Source organism: Oreochromis aureus, linkage group 9 (genome assembly GCF_013358895.1).
Source record: "Oreochromis aureus strain Israel breed Guangdong linkage group 9, ZZ_aureus, whole genome shotgun sequence".
In the NCBI taxonomy this organism is placed as follows: Eukaryota; Metazoa; Chordata; class Actinopteri; order Cichliformes; family Cichlidae; genus Oreochromis; species Oreochromis aureus.
The window spans coordinates 23784851-23805880 of record NC_052950.1 but is presented as its reverse complement, the minus strand read 5'-3'; the positions used below and the strand labels follow the sequence as shown (position 1 = coordinate 23805880).

General features: G+C 41.1%; 1 protein-coding gene across 1 annotated transcript; it reads right to left on the bottom strand.

Annotated features, from left to right (window-relative positions):
• Window positions 1-5720: 5720 nt before the first annotated feature.
• LOC120442012 (ADP-ribosyl cyclase/cyclic ADP-ribose hydrolase 1-like) lies at window positions 5721-20530 on the bottom strand. Its single transcript, XM_039617715.1, has 8 exons — window positions 20307-20530; window positions 18222-18348; window positions 17987-18125; window positions 16067-16149; window positions 9563-9636; window positions 6262-6348; window positions 6029-6112; window positions 5721-5927 (listed from the first exon to the last, which is right to left on the bottom strand). Exons 1-8 carry the CDS (start codon window positions 20453-20455, stop codon window positions 5870-5872), a joined length of 801 nt encoding a protein of 266 aa, XP_039473649.1. The 5' UTR covers window positions 20456-20530; the 3' UTR covers window positions 5721-5869.
• Window positions 20531-21030: the final 500 nt, after the last annotated feature.

Here is a 21030-nt window from a genome sequence, read left to right as displayed (position 1 = left end):
AAAATAATTAGTTTAGATATTTTCTTTAAGTGCATAGAAGCACTTGACCTGCTTGAAAACCTGTCATCCTAGATGAGACATTGCTGAAATATAGAGCACACCTATACTAACAACTAATAAGCTAAACCCTGTATATAACAGCTAAAGCTACAAGAGTGAGAAGCTGAATTAAATATGTGGTCACTGTAAGCTGATGAGCAGGTTACACATTTTTTAGAGCAGGAGCTGCAACATGCAGCTGTCTGTGAGCTCAGTTTTTTTCCCCTCATACTTCTGATTTGTTTTTGGCAGCAGCCTTTTTTGTTTTGTTTTGGTTTGTTTGTTTTGTTTGTTTGTTTGTTTTGTTGAATTGAAAAAAAAAATTGTGATCACACTTGTGTATCACAGTGACACATAATGATTAGGCACATGATTTACTAATGCAGGTAAAATTTATTCTAAAATTCAAGGAGAACGAAGAAGAACAGCATTTTCAGTTGTGTCTTTACTGTTGTTCTCTGTGTAGTGTGTGTAGAGTTTTTTTGCTTTTTGTTTTTTTGATGTGTTGCTTGAGTGAGGAGTACTTTGACTTCTGAAGTAGCTCTCACCATGCGACCTTGATGATGATAAGTTCAGAGCCAGCTGAGAGCTGGGTTGTCTGCTTTGTTTTAGGTGATAAGGCAGAAAAGTTAAAACTTAGTTTCTTGTCTTGGGAAAAAAAAAAAGAAAAAGAAAAAAAAAAGGGGGGTTTGTGTTTCTCAGCCAAGAACAACTACAATTTCATTTTCTGTTTTTGAGAAAGGAGAATTTAAAATAATAATAACAATAATAATAATAATAATAATGATAAAACAAACAAAGAGTGGTGTTTTGTTTAAGTGGTGAAGAAAGCTAATACTGCAAAATACCGTCTAGTGCATGATCTGCGAGCAATAAATGAAATCATCTTATTTATCTTTAAATGAACTCTAATTATGGAGACCTGAAGTCACATACTTAGGGCACACCCTCTCAGGTGAAGGCAGAAAGCTACTAAACAAAAGAAAAGAAGCCATACAAAATGCACCACAGCCACAAAACTAAGCATTTACATTCTTTCTGTCAGTGAGCCTGAGTTATGACCTTGGCTCCCTGTTTTCTGCCCCCGTGCAATGTGCTCTGTTGTCTCTACAAAAAAAAAAAAAAAAAAAAGAGGCCCTGCATGCAAGCGTATTAACACACATACATACAATGAAGAACAGCTTACACTATAGCACACACTATACATGCGCCTATATCTCTCATTGGTGTTAAAGCAGGAAAAACTTAACAGAGTTTTGTTATCAAATGCTGAATTTATCCACTGCTGACATTTAACTCTCCAGCTTGCAGGACAATAGGTGAAACGTTTGTGAAAACAGAGAAGAAAAAATAAAGACACAGAGAGAGTCTGGTATGACCAAGCAGTAATCAGACAATAAATTTAGTTGGTAATACAATAAATTGTGAGATGCTTTCTGTTTGATTGATACAGCACAAGTAATTTACTGTATGAAGGAAATTCTCTTTTGTGATAATATTTTGAACGTGCATTTCTGTTGAAATGCCACTCCAACTGCCTGCAAAATAGCGGAGAGACCCTCCTGGATACATCAGAGCCACATCAGAGCCACTGCCAAAAGGCTGAGGTCCCCGAGGATTCCACTTCCTTCACAGAAATCAACTAGTAAAGGAAAGTCTCACTCGCACTTGGTTGCTTCGGGGGTGAGGGGGGAAGTGCCGATTGGGCCCCCGTAGAGTAAGCCCGCACTCCAATCTCCATCCGATCAACTTTAGGGCAGCCAGGTGCAGGTGTGTACAACCATGGGAAGGTGGACCCTCTTGGTTACCTTGACTACGATGCTCACCCTTACAGGACCCCAGCTGACACCAACAACAGCTGAACCACGAGGCAGACAGAAAAGATGGACGCACGACAACTCCCACCTAAGAGACATGACGCAAGACCACATCCACCCTTGGCTGAACAATGCCTGGTACTGTTATATCCATGACAGGACCAAGGCGGAATCGGCAAATACAGACTGTTATGTCTGTTCTCATATGCCCAGCACATCGACACACCCCACACTATATGGTGAATATATGAACAACACTCAAGCAAAGTGTGCAGCCAGCTTTGCTGGCATTGGATTCCAGCACAGCCGAATCATCACCAACGACACAATCCCACATGCTGTTGGACTTAGTAATGGAACATGTGATCAACTCTTCTGGATTGATTTCAACGTGACAAACCGGAATACATCCATCCACTTCCCAGTGTTTCTGGACCAACTCCCAGGGAAGAACCACTCCATGTGTTATCAACAAGAGAAAGGTAACACACCCGTTGGAAACACCACAAACTGTGTCCAAACTGCAGGCCTCGGAGAGGGCGCCCCTGTGAATATGAGTGGACCTTCTAACGGCACGTACTGGGTGCAAGGAATGGCCTGGCTATGTGGACAACGGGCATATTTCATACTGCCCCCAGGCTGGACAGGAACGTGTGCTCCCATATTCCTGTCAGACCACACTTTCAGGATGACCGCAGTAAACACCACTTCTACAGCACGCCGGAAAAGAAGATCTACGTTCCCTAAACTTCAACCACATGACCCGATATGGGGAAGCAACGTACCCAAGGAATTCAAACTGTGAACTACCGGACAGAAAGTACTCCACACGTTGTTCCCCTGGGTGGGAACCAGAAAAAACATGCTGAGGATCGAAACTCTGGACTACCGCTTTGGACTCTTCTTGAACGCTTCGTGCAAGATCAACGAACAGCAGAATCAGGAAATCAATGCATTACAGATCGCAGTGATGCAACATCGAGTAGCTTTTGGACATGGGATGGTGTTCGCTCTGTGTTGTAGCGTCCTGATGACACCCAGTTTGTGCTCCAGTGGATGATGAGAGTCAAACCTTAGATACTGATCCGTATGTGTAGGTTTACGGTACACGTCAGCTTTTAGATGTCCCCCATTACTGATGGAAATCTCACAGTCTAAGAAGGCTAACCTGCCACTTTTCATATCCTCTCTGGTGAATTTGATGTATCGGTCCACTGAGTTAATGTGATCCATGAAATGTAGTACGTCCTGAGATTTGATTTTCACCCAGGTGTCATCCACATATGACTCACACATGTAAACATTAATACTTTTGTTTCAAAAAGTTCAGAAATCATTGCGATGTGGAACACCACCAATGGCTTGGTGGTGTTCCAGGGTAGGATAGCAAAGCCCTCTTTTCCACTTCTTCCATGTACAAATTGGCCACGATGGGTGAAACTGGGGAGCCCATGGCACACCCATGTTTCTGCCTGTAGAACTGACCCTTGTATGTGAAGTAGGTGGAATGAAGACACAGTTCCAAAAGCAAACACACTTGGTCGATGCTGAGAGTGGTCCTGTTGCTGAGGTTGGTGTCATCCTGTAATCTCTTACGGACTACCTCCAACGCTTCCGTGACTGGGATGCAAGTGAAAAGAGATGTAACGTTGTACAAGACCATGGTTTCATCTGCCTCCATAATGACATCTCTCACCTTCCCAACAAAATCCAGGGTGTTCTGGATGTGGTGTTCAGAGCTGCCCACCAGCGGGTTGAGGATCGAAGCCAGAAACTTGGAGATGTTATAGGTGACAGAGTTGATCATGCAGACAATCGGTCTTAAAGGTGCACCCTGCTTATGTATTTTTGGTAAACCATACAGTCTTTGACTTGAAAAAATTTGTTTAACATTTAAACCAATTTTCTGCATATTCCAGCATATAAAATAAAATAATGTTTAGTGTTTACACTCACTCTTTGAAATAGATGCAAGTAAAACACAGCAAAAAAATCAATAAAATCAAAGACTCAGCAGCACTGAGTCCTGTCGCTCTTAAATCTATTGTCACCTGTGGAGCAGAAGTGGGGCCAGTGGAGGTATGTCCGGTGCTGCAGCGATCATGTCAGTGGAAGGATCCGGGGGGTTTTCTGTGAATTTCACATTCCTGTGGCAGCGTGCTTGGTGCTTGCTCAGATTTGAAGCTTAAGTTTTTGCTGTAGAAAGAAGTTTTCTTTCCATGCAGAGTCTACAGCAGACGCTAATGCTTTTGTCACTTTTTACGGAATCAAACTCAAAGTAATGTCAGTACTTCCAAGCTTTAAACGCTACATGGTTGTACTCTCTCCCGCACTCCATAATATCCATTGTTGATCTACACACGTGTCTGTTGCTATCACACTCGTATGGGCTCAAAATGTGGTCATAAATATTTTGTACTTGTAAATCAGGATTTGTATGTGTAAAAAGAATTTGTGTGTGTGTAAAAAAGATTTGTATGTGTATAAAGAATTTGTGCGTGCGTAAAAAAGATTGAACTTGACATTTCCACCTATGGGTTCTTTAAATAAATAAATAAATTAGGGCAGATGAACAACCGTTGATACCAGGCAACTATAAAATGTATATCTTGGCCCCAATGAGACTATTAACTCTTGCAGCACCGGATGTTCGTAATTTTGGTTCAAGTGAATTGATAAACTTTTTGAAGGCAATTGACTCACACAGTTATGTAGATATCCCAGTCCTGTTGTCTCGGGATGCATCACGCTGCCTTGCCTGGGGTTAGCTTCTGTTTCTGGGGATGAGGGTTGAGTGTGCTCCCTTACCTTCTCAAGGTAAGCTAGGTTAGCCTTCTTGTGTGAGCTTTTCAAGTGCACTTTAAGGTTTGTGGGATTTTTTTCCCTTTAGAAATGTCCCTCATAATTTGTCTCTTTCCACTACAAGACACTTGCTTTATCCAAAACACAGTCATATTCAAAGTAATCCCAAATTGGACTCTGGCGCTTTCTCCAGACTTTTCCTGACATGATTCTGCGCGTGGACGGAGCAGCAACACAGACGACTCGACTAACGTACTTGCCACCTGCTGACATAATGAGACACAGCAAGAAAAAAATCTGGAAACTAAACTTCATTTTCACTCTTGACTATTGTATGACACACACACATCAACGAAAACTAAACACATTTTTGCTATAAATTCAGTTAATTTTAGTTAGTTTTGTGAACACTCATTACAGTTTTAGTTTTCCTTTTTTTGTTTTTATTTTTATTTCCGTTAACGAAAATGTTTTTTCACTTCTAGTTTTCGTTATTTCGTTAGTTTTCGTTAACGATAATAACCTTGTCAAGGACACATCTAAAACCTGCAGGACACCGGCCCTTGAGGCCTGGAGTTGGACACCCCCTGGTTTACAGTAGCGCGTAACTTGTAACGGCTTACTGCCAGTCTCTGATTCTGATTCTTCATTCATTAACACCCATTGCCACTGATTTTCCATCCAGCTTTTTCTTAATCTTCCAAACAATTTGTATATTTTTCTAAATAAACTGGAACAAATGATGCATTTTTGAGAAAGTCTGCTAGTAACAAAGTGCCTAAAGATACAATTTATGATGGGTTCTTTGCTAAATTGGCAGTATTGTGTCTACACTGGTTCGTTCCCTGACTTGAGCTGCCTTTTTTTGCTTGAAGGATCACTTTTAGTAAGTCACTCCAAAGAGCGTTCAAAGAAAAACTCTGACAGGCCTTCAAAAAAAGCCCAGAGAATTATTGCTGAAGATCTGAAATAACAAGAAATTCTGCCTTCTTGGTGCGGGATTAGGATGTGATTACACAACAATCAGTATTACACTTTGCAGTCCAAATAAAGTTTACAACCTTGTATGTTAACATTTTATTTTGAAAATAATGCATATTCTGCCAACCAGGAGATAGCAGCTGTGTTAGAGATGTTCATTAGAAAAATGCATTTCACATGTACAGAAATACTCAGTGGTATTATGTTATTTCAGATATAATCACACATCTTCACCAGCAGGATCCACACATTATCTGTGGTTGGGACCCGCATTGCTCAACCCGATGTCTGTTTGGAAGGATTACAAGATAATAAAAACAGATCAGCTGTGCTTTGTGAGGACAGGTACAAACAGGTCGTAAGATCCTCTGTAACACACATGTACTTACTCAGCCACGTCTTTGCAGCTGTATGTTATGTTTGGGTCTAACTGATTCTGTAAATTCTTCAAGGATGCATTTGTACAGTCTGATCTGAAGATGTTAGAAACAGAAATGGAACAGAATCAGTAAATGTAGGATCATAAAACATTCATGTACCCGATTGGCTTCATTGATTTTAAATCAAACAAATAAAGAAGAACATTTTGATGACAGATTTGTGTAAAAAGAGAAAATCTTACTTGGCATTCATCTGTAAGACCATAACAACATTCAGGCTACTGACCCTAGGGGCTTTAAGCCTCGTCACCTCAATGCTTGCAAAAATACTGAAAAGAAAAAAAAAACACAAAAAATTAAAACTGTTTGGTTAATTTTTGTCTTTGAACCAGCGGGCCTGCGAGCGCAGACCTAACACAAACCACAACCAGAAACGTTGTGACTGTCTACAATAATCCTGCAGTCTCGCTGCTTTTAAAATGATTGCTCTGAAGATGAGGACCAGGTCTGTGACCGCTTCCTGCTAGTTGCCATCTTCAAAGCAGCAGGTGATAAAACAGCAATAAGTCAGAATCAGTCTGCTATCAGTTTGTGACTAAATGAGGCCAATATAGTTACCATATTTCCAAATATGGAAAAATAAATTGATGAAAAAGAACTGAGTAGAGTTTAGTCAAAGCCTAGAGATATCTTCGCTTGAAATTTGGTGCATATTAAATGCACCTTAGAACACACATGCATCAACACTACATATGAGCGGGCGGAGGGAGGTTTGGAGTCTTCACACACCCCCGTTCTCTGCTGCTTGTTGGAGCGGGGGGGGGGCTAGGAGGAGGAGTTGGCCATCCGATTGGGGTCTGGAATGTGGGGCCTCTCTGCTGCTGCCAAGTCGGGGCAGTCTGCTTCTCTCCACCACAGGGAAAAGGGTAACACTACCTGGGTCTGGGTGCAGTTTCCCCCTCCAGGGGCAAGGGTACCTAGACCCGGGGCTTAGAGTACGCTTGGGGAGTGTGATTGTGTTTACAGTGTCTATTTATGTCTGTCTCCACGTTGGGTGAGTGTTGAGTAATTGCATATGAGAGCATGAGGGTGGGAATGGATGTTTGTGTGTGCCTGTTTGTCTGTGTCTATATGTCAGGTCAGGTATCAGACCCCACCTCTCTGGGGACATCTCAGGCCCTCCAAGGTATGGAGGCCTATCTCCCCCCACCACTCCCCCTGCCAGTGGCAGACGCCCTCAGACATCGGTGCATTGGTGGTTCTTTGTGTCCGGGGATGGGCGTCCAGGTACCCACCAGCTCACTCCTGGTGGCTGCTTGTCGGGGCCTGGAGCCTGGGGCTCACTCGGGCCACTTCGGGGGTGGGGTGCCCTCGGCCTCTCGGCCTGGGGCTCGATCACTCTGGCACAGCTGGCTGCCGGCGGGCAGCTCACGGGCACGTCACTGCTACCCCCCCTGGCTTCTGCTCCGCGGCTGCTGAGTGACCCCTCATCTGGGGCTCTCCTCAGCTCTTTTTGGGATAGTGGCGCGGCTGCCCCTCTGTTGGTCTTCCTTGGTCTCTTGTGTTCTGAGGGCCTCTGGATGTCTGGAGTTTTGATCTCCTCCATACCTGCTTCATGCCCTGGAGGACGGGGCTGTGGCCCCCCACACCCTCTAGCAGATCATTACATGAAGGAACCTTTTAAATGCAAGCGCGCTCATGCTCACAGGTGTACACACGGGTGCTCACACACACAAACTACACCCTTTTTGGCTCCTACCTCAAAGCACACTGTGCGCTGTCGATCTTACGTGCTGCACAATAATGTTTAATATTTAGTATTTACTGTTATATTCCCATAGATCAGTGGTTCCCAAACTTTTTTTGCTAGGCCCCCCTTTGTTTTACAAGAAAAATGTTCGCGCCCCCCCCCCCTACCCCCATCCCCCGCGCACGCACAAACACATCCTCCAACCACACACACCCATACTTTTGCTCCACTGCGGTTTATTTCACACCTCAAACATTTAGTAAACAATTAAGCAAATACAAGTAATCTGCAATAAATTACAGGTAGTAATAAAATAAACTACTAACTCTTTTACGCTACGTCCACACCTACACGGGTATTTTTGAAAACGCAGCTGTTTCATCCACACGTAAATGGCGTTTCGAATCACTGAAAACGGAGATTTTTTAAAACTCCTTTTTTTGCGTTTACGTGTGGACGAGGAATACAGAGTTCGTCACGCAACGTCAAAGGTATGTGCCTTTTTTCACGTCACGCTGTGCGCCACGTTATTGTTTATATGAGATGAATTGCAGAATGGCAGATAGAGACAAAGTACTGTTAATCTGACTGTCTGCAGTTTTTACACGCTTACACACGCAGTTACTGTCCCTCCATTTAGAAAGGCAGAGGCGTCAGGGTGTGATTATTTTACTTGTAGTTGTTTTTTTCCTGTGTAATAATATTCAACATTGCTATCAATAAATTTTTCAAAAAATGCCTCTCTGTGCAAAATGGGTTCAAAAATATAAACAACTGTGGGATACTGTTTGTCCGTGATTTGGACCGGAGGAACAAATCGTGGCAGGATCAGCCTGATATTATTTGTATCCCACTAACTTTACTGCATAAAGAGCTAACATCTCTAAAATGTCAGGAGTAGTTAGTTATTGCAACAAGTGTTCGTGAACTAAAAATCAAGAATGTGGGATGCTGTTTGTCCGTGATTTGAAGAGCCCAGCGCTGCTCCCGACAAAGGGAAAACCAATTCTGCAGGGGAGACCTGCCTTGGCACTTGTGCAGGTGAAACCAAAGGGCAGATATGCTTCACCATATTTTCTAGTCTTTGGCTTGGAATGAAGTTGGTTTGGAAACATATTTGGCGATGCTTCATCTCCTGCTTTGCGTTTCTGTGGGCGCCCTGTGCTAGCAGTGTCCAGGCGTGCCCCCCCCCCCCTTTTCATACCGCGCCCCCCCCCGCCATGGCTCTGCGCCCCCCCTAGGGGGCGGGCCCCACACTTTGGGAAGGTCTGCCATAGATAATTGTGATGTTGTTTATTATATTGCTCTTTTTTTTCTCTTCTGCTCGTTTTCTCTTTTTTCTTTCTCAACAGGTGATCCAGGTGATTGATATATGTATTTTTTTGTCTGCTTATTTTGTTGGTTTTTGTTGTTTGCCCTTTATCACCTTTCCTCTTCCCCGCTGTTTTTCTTTCCCTCTTTCTTTCTCCCCTTTCTTTTCCCCAGTCAAGTCTGTCCTGTATTTAGCAAGTGAAAATAAAATAAAATAAACAATAGAAGGGTGAATCAAATAGACCATTACGGCAAGGCTGGGATGGTCCATTTGGTAAAGTAAATCCGTTGGGCATCTTTCTTCGCCTTTAGACAATGATTCTGATGGCAAAAGAGCCAAACGGGACAGGCCAAAAAAAAAAAAAAAAAATTTGGTGCATATGCCAGTGTTACATTAGTGGCTGTAATTCACATGAAAAGACATTTATTAACTTTTCTCACTAAAAGCCATAAAACTGTTAGAGCAGCAGAAGCAGTCCTACCTTTCAGGATCGAATGGTGTGGTGGTGGACCCGCTTAGCATTGCCGTGACATCACCACAGGCAGCATCTGCATACTATGAACACATACAAAGAGGATTTTGAAGAAAGACTCACTCATCTTGTGAAGAAAAAACAAATATTTCTTCACTCTTTAAGAAACATCAAAATAATTCCAAGAACAATTCTAGAGATTTGCTAAGATTATCATGCACATAAGGCAGTGGTTCTTAACCTGGGTTCGATCGAACCGTAGGGGTTCGGTGAGTCGGTCTCAGGGGTTCGGCAGAGCCTCCGCCGTGACATGCACGGCTCATTTCGTGCACCAGTAAAAGACATATCTATGTCCTGAATTTGAAAAAAAATCATATTTTATTTTTCACTAAAGAGGGGTTCAGTGAATGCGCAGATGAAACTGGTGAACCACTGACATAAGGAAATGGTGGATTGAGGAGAAAAACGTAACAAATTCCAAGTCCTCAATAGGTCACAGTTTAGTAAACAGCATTTCATTCATAAAAACATTTAATAAATTCTCTCACTAAATTTATCTTTTCCTTACTTTATGGTATTTCTGTGCTCTCTAAATTAATGCCAAAGTCAGAAGCCACTTTATTTAAAGCTATGTAGGCCTTGCATTTGCACTCATGCAATTTGCATTTGCATTCAATTTATAAAGCTATATAGCTATGAGTGGTTTCTCAAAATATGTTGTGAAATACTTGGGTATGTCATAAGGATAACAGACATTTAAAGAATACCCAATCACAATGACTGAAGATTCGGATTACAAATTACATGATTTTGAAAATAATATCGATCCAGAAAGGAATGTGCTTAATGCAATTAATGTTACATGCGAGTATTATACTGAGAATCAATTTAGGGATAATGTTGACTTAGGCAATACATTTTCATTAATTCATTTCAACTGTAGAAGCCTCTATAAAAGTTTTGTTCTGATCAATGATTTTTTGAATAATCTGAAAGGCAAGTTTAAAGTGATAGCACTATCAGAAACATGGATAGATGAGGACAGGGGTTGGGACTTTCACATTGATGGGTATGAATTATATCATATAAATAGATCTAATAAGAAGGCAGGAGGTGTGGCACTTTTTGTTGATAGTGATTTGAAATGTAAACAGGTTGAATATATGTCTGTGGCTATTGATGATTTAATGGAGTGTGTGACAGTAGAAATAGAAATGGAAATAAAGAGTAATATAATTGTTACTTGTATGTATAGGAGGCCTGGGACACTGATAGAAACATTCACAGATGTAGTAGAAGATTTATTGAGCAAGGTAAAGGGAAATAAGACATTCTGTATTTGCAGTGATTATAATATTCCATCCATCCATCCATCTTCATCCGCTTTATCCAAGACCGGGTCGCGGGAGCAGTAGCCTAAACAGGGAAGCCCAGACCTCCCTCTCCCCAGCCACCTCCTCCAGCTTATCCGGGGGAACACCAAGGCGCTCCCAGGCCAGCCGAGAGATGTAATCTCTCCAGCGTGTCCTGGGTCTGCCCCGGGGCCTCCTCCCAGTGGGACATGCCCGGAACACCTCACCCAGGAGGCGCCCAGGAGGCATCCTTTTCAGATGCCTGAACCACCTCAACTGGCTCCTTTCGATGTGGAGGAGCAGCGGCTCTACTCTGAGCCCCTCCCGGATGGCTGAACTTCTCACCCTATCTCTAAGGGAGAGGCCAGCCACCCTTCGGAGGAAGCTCATTTCTGCCGCTTGTATCCTCGATCTCGTTCTTTCGGTCACTACCCACAGCTCATGGCCATAGGTGAGGGTAGGGACGTAGATCGACCGGTAAATTGAGAGCTTCGCTTTTACACTTAGCTCCCTCTTCACCACGACGGACCGGTGCAGCGTCCGCATCACTGCAGCCGCAGCACCAATCCGTCTGTCGATCTCCGGCTCCCTTCTCCCATCACTCGCGAACAAGACCCCGAGATACTTGAACTCCTCCACTTGGGGCAGGAACTCATCCCGACCCGGAGTGGGCACTCCACCCTTTTCCGGCTGAGAACCATGGCCTCAGATTTGGAGGTGCTGATCCTCATTCCGCTGCTTCACACTCGGCTGCGAACCGTTCCAGTGCGAGCTGGAGGCCTTCACCCGATGAAGCCAACAGAACCACATCATCCGCAAAAAGCAGAGATGAGATTCTGAGGCCACCGAAGTGAAAGCCCTCCGCCACTTGGCTGCGCCTAGAAATCCTGTCCATAAAATTATGAACAGAACCGGTGATAAAGGGCAGCCCTGGCGGAGCCCATCACCCACCGGAAACGAGTCCGACTTATTGCCGGCAATGCGAACCAAGCTCTTGCAACGGTTGTATAGGGATCGAATGGCCCGTAGCAATGGGCCAGACACCCCATACTCCCCGCAACACCTCCCACAGGACACCCGAGGGACACGGTCGAATGCCTTCTCCAAGTCCACAAAACACATGTAGACTGGTTGGGCAAACTCCCATGCACCCTCAAGTATCCTTGAGAGGCTAAAGAGCTGGTCCAGTGTTCCGCGACCAGGACGAAAACCGCATTGTTCCTCCTGTATCCGAGGTTCGACTAGCGGACGAACTCTCCTTTCCAGCACCCTGGCATAGACTTTCCCAGGGAGGCTGAGGAGTGTGATCCCCCTGTAGTTGGAACACACCCTCCGATCTCCCTTCTTAAAGATGGGGACCACCACCCTGGTCTGCCAGTCCAGGGGTACTGCCCCTGATCTCCACGCAACATTGCAGAGGTGTGTCAACCAAGACAGCCCCACAACGTCCAGAGCCTTCAGGAACTCGGGGCGGACCTCATCAACACCAGGGGCTCTGCCACCAAGCAGTTGTTTAACTGCCTCAGTGACCTCGCCCCCGGAAATTGGCGGGTCATTCCCCTCATCCCCAGACTCTGCTTCCTCCTCGGAAGACGTGTCAGTGGGATTAAGGAGGTCCTCAGTATTCCTTCCACCGCCTGACAATTTTCTCAGTCGGCGTCAGCAGCGCTCCGCCAGCACTATACACAGTGCAGGTAGAGCACCGCTTTCCCCTCCTGAGACGCCTGACGGTTTGCCAGAATCTCTTCGAGGCAGTCCGAAAGTCTTTTTCCATGGCTTCTCCGAACTCCTCCCACACCCGAGTTTTTGCTTCAGCCACTGCCCGAGCCACATTCCGCTTGGCCTGTCGATACCTGTTGGCTGCCTCCGGAGTCCCACAGGCTAACCAAGCCCGATAGGACTCCTTCTATCGGGCTTCTATATTATAATATTGATTTTTTAAAAATGTCCAATCATAAGGCATCATCAGATTTTTTTGAGTTATTATTTGGAAGAGGGTTCTACCCTCTGATTACTAAACCTAGTAGAATAACTGAAAAGTCAGCTACTTCAATTGATCACATTTTCATTAATTGCTTGGAAAGCAACATTATAAGTGGTCTTGTCATAAATGACATAAGTGATCATTTACCTGTTTTTGTTACTTTAGATTATAAAATGACACGAAAGGAGGAAGTGTGTGTGGACAGATATATAAGAATTAGAAATGATGATGCAATAAATAAGTTCAGGCAAGATCTTATGAAAGAAGATTGGAATGAGGTTTATGTAAATGACGTCAATGCTGCATACGAGGCATTCTTAAATATTTATTTGGTTTTGTATGAAAATCGCTGTCCACTGGTATTATATAAGCAAAAGAAAAAGAAAACTACTGGTAAACCATGGATAACAAAAGGACTAGAAAATGCATGTAAAAAGAAAAATAAACTGTATAGAGATTATATAAAACTTAGAACAAAGCCTGCTGAAATGAAATATAAAGTTTATAAAAATAAGTTAGTATTAATTATCAGAAAGGCTAAGAAAGAGTATTATAATAAATTATTTTACAAAAACAAAAATAATGTTAAGGGTACGTGGAATATCTTAAAAAACGTATTGGGTAATAAATATACATCTTTAAATTTACCTACTTACTTTAATAAGAAAAATAAGGTCGTAAGTGATATGAATGAATGAAGTGGTAAATGAATTTAACTCTTTTTTTGTAAATATTGGGCCTAACCTGGCAAACTTAATTAGAAAACAGGATGATTCAGAATGGAATGACGAATGGAAAGGAAAGAGCAGAGTGGTACAGTCTATGTTTTTAGGGGAAATCACTGAAAAAGAAATCATAGCTATTGTAGCAAATTCTAAAAACAAGACATCCACTGACTGTGATGGGTTAGACATGGTCATTGTAAAAAAGACCATGGATTGTATAATCAAACCTCTCTGTTATATTTTTAATCTCTCATTTTATACGGGTGTATTTCCTGACCGAATGAAAGTGGCAAAAGTTATCCCTCTTCATAAATCAGGAGACAGACATAGTTTTAATAATTATAGACCAGTATCATTGCTATCACAGTTTTCTAAAGTGCATGAAAAACTCTTTGCACAAAGATTTGATAGTTTCATTGAAAAACATCAACTGTTAAGTGAAAGTCAGTACGGATTTCGACGGAACAGATCAACAGCAGTAGCATTAATGAATACTATTGAAGACATTTCATCAGCAACACATAGTAATAAATATACTATAGGGGTATTCATTGATTTAAAAAAAAAAAGCTTTTGACACTCTGCAACACTCCTTGATTTCTAAGTTAAGTACTTATGGTGTGAGAGGAATAGTATTGAACTGGTTAAGCAGTTATTTAGATAATAGGTTTCAGTATGTGCAGTGTTTAGGCAATTCATCTGATAGAATGGAAATAGAATGTGGGGTCCCTCAAGGTTCTGTTTTAGGACCAAAACTTTTTAATTTATATATAAACGACATTTGTGGTGTGTCAAAAATGTTAAATTTTGTTTTGTTTGCAGACGATACAAATTTTTATTGTTCTGGAGAAAACTTGAAAGAATTGGCTAAAATTATGGTTATTGAAATGAAAAAAATTTAAAAATGGTTTGATGTAAATAAGTTATCGCTGAATTTGGAAAAAACAAAGTTTATGATATTCGGAAACCGTGTAAAGGAGGAAGAGATTAGTATTATCTATAGAGGGAGTATTAATTGAAAGAGTGACAGAATTGCGTTTTCTGGGTGTAATAGTGGATGACAAGTTAACATGGAAATCTCATATTGAACATGTTAAAAAAAAAGTCTATTTCTGAACCCTCTTCCTCTGCAGACTCCTCCCCAGTGTTTCTGTACTCAAACAGACGAGGGTCAGCTTTGATGGGGATGAGGCCTAATCTGTGGGCCAGGACTTCATCTTGGACAATGGAGGTATTATTATAGATGAACAAAAAAAAAAGTTGGCTAAAAGTATTTATATCATGAGTAATGTAAGATATATATTAGATTACAAGACAATGAGAATAATATATTTTTCATTGTTTCTACCCTATCTGAGTTATTGTGTTGAAGTATGGGGGAATACATACGTGACTAATATGAAACCATTATATTTATTACAGAAATGAGCGCTCTGAATTATGCATAATGTTAAATATAGAGAACACACTAATAGTTTGTTTATAAAATCGAAATTATTAAAACTAGAAGATATAGTGAAATTACAGACATTAATTATTATGTTTAGGGCAAAAAATAAAACACTACCTCTTAAGTTACAAAGTTTATTTGTATTGTGTTCAGAAAATGGGGACGGCAGAAGGAAGTTTTATTTTAAGCATCGGTTTGCTCGAACCACACAAAGGCCAATGTGTCCAACAGTCATAGGCTTAAGAAACTGGAATTCTCTCAATGATCATCTTAAGTGTTGTACAAATGTTTCTCAATTTAAAATCTGCTATAAGAATAAAATGATAAACCAGTATGAAGAAGTTGAAAATAACAGAATTTAATTGTAGAAAAAATTATCCTTTTAGCTTGATATTTAGTGGTATTGCTCATTGTTGAGTATATTGTTCTGTTTGTTTTGTTTTGTTTTGTTATGTGCAGAATATTGTCAGAGTGTAATTTTGGTTGCCTACTTGTATTGTCACAGATAGGGGGCAGGTGTCATAAGAATTTCTTCTTCTTCCTGCTCCTTTTCATGCATGGAAACAGTGTTACTTTAATTGAAAGGAAGGTTGTGTATGGGAAATGAATTTCTGCTGTACCATGTGTGAAACAAAATAAATAAATAAATAAACTAAAGTTTATTATACACAGTGGAGCATGTCTACCAGGGAGTTAAATCTGTTTTACGGGGGATATTCCCTTTAACAATTGAAATGCATAACTATTGGTCTCAGGGCTCCTTTGAATGTGTGGGCTGCTGCTCACTCAGGAGAGCGCTCCATGGAGACCGACACAAAGCCTCATTGACAGACAACGAGGCAGCGTGAACATTTCTTTTCTCCATCAACATCACTTATACTCAGGAGGGACTTGCTGCACTCTGCGGTCCACTTGTGTGTTATTTTAACCAATGCACGACCTCAGGACTATACTGTTTAACAGAGAGAAAGAAAAGCGAGCAAATTCATGTTGAAAACTTACAGCAGCAGAGGCACATTTCCAAAATGATCGAACGGGGTTGTTTTCACAGTCTGACCATCCGGGACACCCAGTAGTAAAGGTATCTATGACAGCAACATGCACATTTGGTTTGGTTAGCTCTTCAAATAAAACACAACCATGAGGAAAAAAGAAATCTCACAACACTACATAACCACACTGGACAGAAAATAAAAGTTAAAAATTAAAAAAGTGCCTCATATATTTTGTGTCCTAGCTGAAACACCCCAGATGATAGTGACAGTGTTGTTGTGTGGTATTTTTTCATAAAATACCACACAACAAACATTTTATAAATATGTGTTGTAATAGAAGCAACCTGCAGCTGCAGAAAATGTGTTGTAGAGTTTGTCCTAGTGTTAACCAGACAGTACTGAGTACATGAGGAAAAACCTGTGATTCGATGAGCATGGCATTTGCGGTTCTCTGCCACCATGTTGTATTTACATTCTGGTAACGTTCAAGAATAATGGCGTAAGTGGGACAAATGTTGTGGGATGATTGCGTGAATTGTGTCTTTTTTTTTTCTTTTTTTTTAACTTATTCTTAAGTTATCTTTTAGCTGTGAGTGAGTGAATTCATTTGCCTTTATTTTTGCATGTAAAAGAATGCTTTTTGTAACTTTAAATTAAATCTGTTATTGTTGTACTTTGTATATGGTAAGTGAATTAACAGTAGCTCATAAATAAATGACCTCCGGCCTGAGCAAGATGCTAACTTTGGTGTCCTTTCTAATAATCCATGTGATATTTTAATAGTTTGCCGCAGTGCTTTCTAGCCTGTTTGCCAACTGTTGCAGGTCCAGATTTCCCCTGTAGGTCTGGTGCTGGTAACAATATAACAAAATGAATAAGAAAAAACCCCCAGAAACCTAATATTTACATTTTTACATGGCAATGTCTGTTTAGAGATCAATTTCAACACAATTTCTATCACAAAGATAAACTCTTTTTTAAAAATATATTTGATAAATTACACTGTCTACATAGCATATGTTTTTGGAATTTGCACTAAAAAACAAAAGTTAAAAACACACCCTTCATTTGAGTGCAACTACCTTTAGTTTATTATTACTATTAACTGATTCATTTATTATTATATATCATTGTAAAGTATCTTTCAACAGTTTCCAGTATCTTTCAAGATACTTGAAACATACTTGTATCTCAAATTTCTTTCAAGCATTTTTCAAAAGTTTCTGTGCCCCTACCTGGTGAGCTGTTTTCTAATGTTTCTGCTCTCCTGGTATTCAGTGTACAGATATAATGGCAGTATAACGCTATACCTCTCAGCAAGAATAAAAAGACATATTTCCCAAAACATTAAAGTATTAGGAAAAGTTTATTTGGGAAAAAAGTGCTATTTATAAACATTGATATCTTTGGCTGTAGCTCAGGTGGCAGAGCAGGTTAGCCACAAATCAGAAGGTCGGTTGTTTGATCCCAGGCTGCCTCCTGGCTGCATGTCAAATATCCTTGGGCAAGATACTAACCCCATGTTTGCCTACTGTCAGTGCGCCCCAGGGCAGCTGTGGCTACAGTGTAGCTTGCCATCACCAATGGGTGAATGACTGAATGTAGTGTAAAGCGCTTTGGGGTCCTTAGGGACTAAGTAAAGCGTTATACAAATGCAGGCCATTTACCATCTTTGTTCTACTGTCGTTCCAATTAGTCGTTTTAAAAGGGGGAGCTAGAAAGATGCTCTGCTGACATAGTAAGACTCGTAGAATTATATGTTTCTCTTTTCTGTAGCCTGATAGTGGTCAACGTTACTAGGTTTCTCAAGCGATAGCATAGTGCTCCAGCATGATTTATATAAACTGTCGGTGCTCTTTAGCTTGTGGTTTGTTGCACTGTTCAAATAATAAACTGTGTTTCTTATCTACTGCTTTGAGAGTGTTACCGTCTTTGCCGTTCTTTCCACACCACATCAGACCATCCAGGATAGATCCCAACAGAGTGTCCTCCAAAGTGAAATAACAGTCCTTTCTCTTTGCAGTTAAATCATGGACCACATCCTTTGTGCCGCTCCAGAACATCATCTAATCCACAAACACAGATATTTATGCATTGCTAAACAGATCATGCATGATTGTGGCAGATGAGATGATTGAGATGGTGTAATCATTGATTATTACTTTTTTACAGTCTGGTATAAAGGGGGCTGCAGCAATGAGGGGATCATAAGCTTCCACTGGCACGTTACATGGATCCTTGTTCACATGGGCCTTCTCAAAGAGATCCCATAACTTTTGACAGTCATGTCTGAAAAACAAATAAAGTTTGTTAATGTTTAATTGTGTTTGTATTTAAAGAAATGCAGAGCATCCTTGCTACTGGATTAGTTAAATTGCAGTCAATCCTGTATTTGTCAAGTGCACATGTACACATTCATTGAGTAATCCTTAATTTTTTAGATATTGTTAATAGATATTAATACAGGGCTCTAGAGTGCGACCAATTTGGTCGCAAATGCGACCAAATTTTTCAGTGGTGCGACTAAAAAAAAATATTTGGTCGCAAATATTTTCGGGTAACGAAAAAAAAAAAAAAATCTCTGCAACTCTCCGTGTGGTCAACAACAGACACACATTATGCCCCTATCGTGGACTAAACCAATCAGAGATAGTCAGGGGCGGGACCTCTCTGATTGGCCGTGGTCCAGTTGAAAGTGCAGGTGGAAGAGAGAGGTGAGTAGCTTGAATAAAGCGATATCGATTCATTAACGGATTCCACACAAAGACGTAAACACAGAGCGGACCCGACGCATCAGAATCAGCTTTTTCTTTCTCCGCTTTCTCACCCCACGGCCCGAACACGGACACGCTGTCGGAGCTTACCGATTCTGATGCGTCGGGTCCGCGCTGTGTCTTTTTTGCACTGATTCTGAGCTGCAGGTTTTGTCTCTCCAACCAAAATTCGCCGAGCCAGCAGCAAAAGAAGCAGCAAACTACGCTTCACATTTGATCAATGTCGTCATGAATTCACTCTGACTTTTGCTGTTTTGCTTCCACCACGATAAAAATCACACTTCATGCACAGCTCCCTCTCTCTCTCTCCCTCTCTCTCTCTCTGTACTTCAAGAACAGTTTCCCGTCTCAAATCTCTGTTTTCTGCGTTATTCATTCGCTTATTACCCACCAGTCTACCGTTGTTTACAGCGCTGTCGGCCGCTGTCTTTTTCTTTTCTTTTTTTTACTTAAATGACCTCGGACAAGAAAGCCTAATTTCTGCTGTTCAATACTGAAGAAATTTAAACTTCTTAAAATTATGCAAAATTGCAGAATATTGCAGAATATTTTTAAGGTTATCTGCTATAAAACGCCAGACCAGGAAAATCTCCTTCATGTTTTTCTGTGTTTTATTCTCAGTTACTTTGACACAAAGGCATCTGCTGTGATGTTCACAATTCTGATGAAGTCTCATGTGTATCAGTACTGATAAATGATCAGAATTATAATATTTCTGACTGTCTGAGGCTAAATTGAATCGAATCAGGACTTTGAGAACTGGAATCGAATGGATTATAGAAATCAGTGATGATACTCAGCCCTAGTGAGCAGCCTAGGCCTGACAGAAGTGGATGTAGCTGTGGGTAATAAGAAAAGATGAAAAGAACTATTGATAACTTTTGTGTTAAGTTAAGGACTGATCCGTCTGAAATTCATAGCCAGCTCTGACACGGTGCCATCAATCTTTGAATGCTGAAAAAACAGCAGTGTATCCAGAAAACACATTATATGCTGCAATAAATGCAACGCCCAAGTGTCCCCTCTCCCCACTGCCTTTCAGCAGCAGGCAGCAGCAAACAGGTCGTCAGAGGAGCCGAGATGATGATTAAGTTGAACATTTTCTACAATATTGACAAAGCAATTTAAGCACAAGTTTGTTAGTTAATAATTTAGAAATGAATATTGTCTGTATGGACTTCCCCCCCAAAGAAAGTGCACATGTAAAACTGCGGTGTTAAGCGATGCGGTTGAAAAATTTGAGTGTGCCTAACTTTTGTGCCGGTACGCCTAAATTTTTAAAGTTAGGCGTACTGGTGCGCCCATGTCAAAAAGTTAGTCTAGAGCCCTGTAATATATCGATAATGCGTATCGTGTCATATGTGCATGCATGTGTGTGTGTGTTTATCACCAGGCTGAAGCTGCATTTCTCTTTACAGACATATCAAAAGGTGTAATTGTTTTTTTTAAAAGTGTTGAAATATCATAACTTACTCTTTGAACTTCTCACACCTAGAGAAGAATGTAGATTTAATTGTCTTCTGACGGCGAGTCAGTCCCAATGACAAGCCGAGGATTAAAGTAACAGCAACTGCAGCAATGATGCCACCCGCTATATTTTCCTTCCTCTTATACCAAACCATTTAAAATATTTAAAACACATTTAAAATATGTGTAAAAAGTCGTAAAAATGTAGACTTCTAGAGAAGTATGCCCAACAAAATGTTGTTTACTTTCACTATTGTGCGAGCTTGGCGTTTATTTATGGACGCAGAATGACCGCGCACACAAACTATTCAGGTTCTCTCCAGTCAGAAGTCTGGTACAACCATAAAAGAGGTAAAAGAGCAAAGGACACGTAGCAAGTGATCATAAATGCATGTCATAAAACAACAGTAAAACAGTTAATCTTATCAGAAATATACTCAACTTATTTTATTTCAACTACATTTTCAACCTGTTTGACAAATTAATCACAAGACACTTCGTATTTCTTAGGTACACCTTGCTGGTGCTGGATTGGACTCTGTTTGCATTTAGAACTGCCTTAATTCTTCATGACATACTTTCAACAAGATGCTGGAAACATTCCTCTGAGATTGTGATGACAGCTACTCACTGTTGCTGCAACTTCCATGATTTGAACTCTCTGTTTCACCACATCCCACAGGTGCTCTTTTAGACTGAGCTTTGGTGACTGTGGAGACCATTTGAGTGC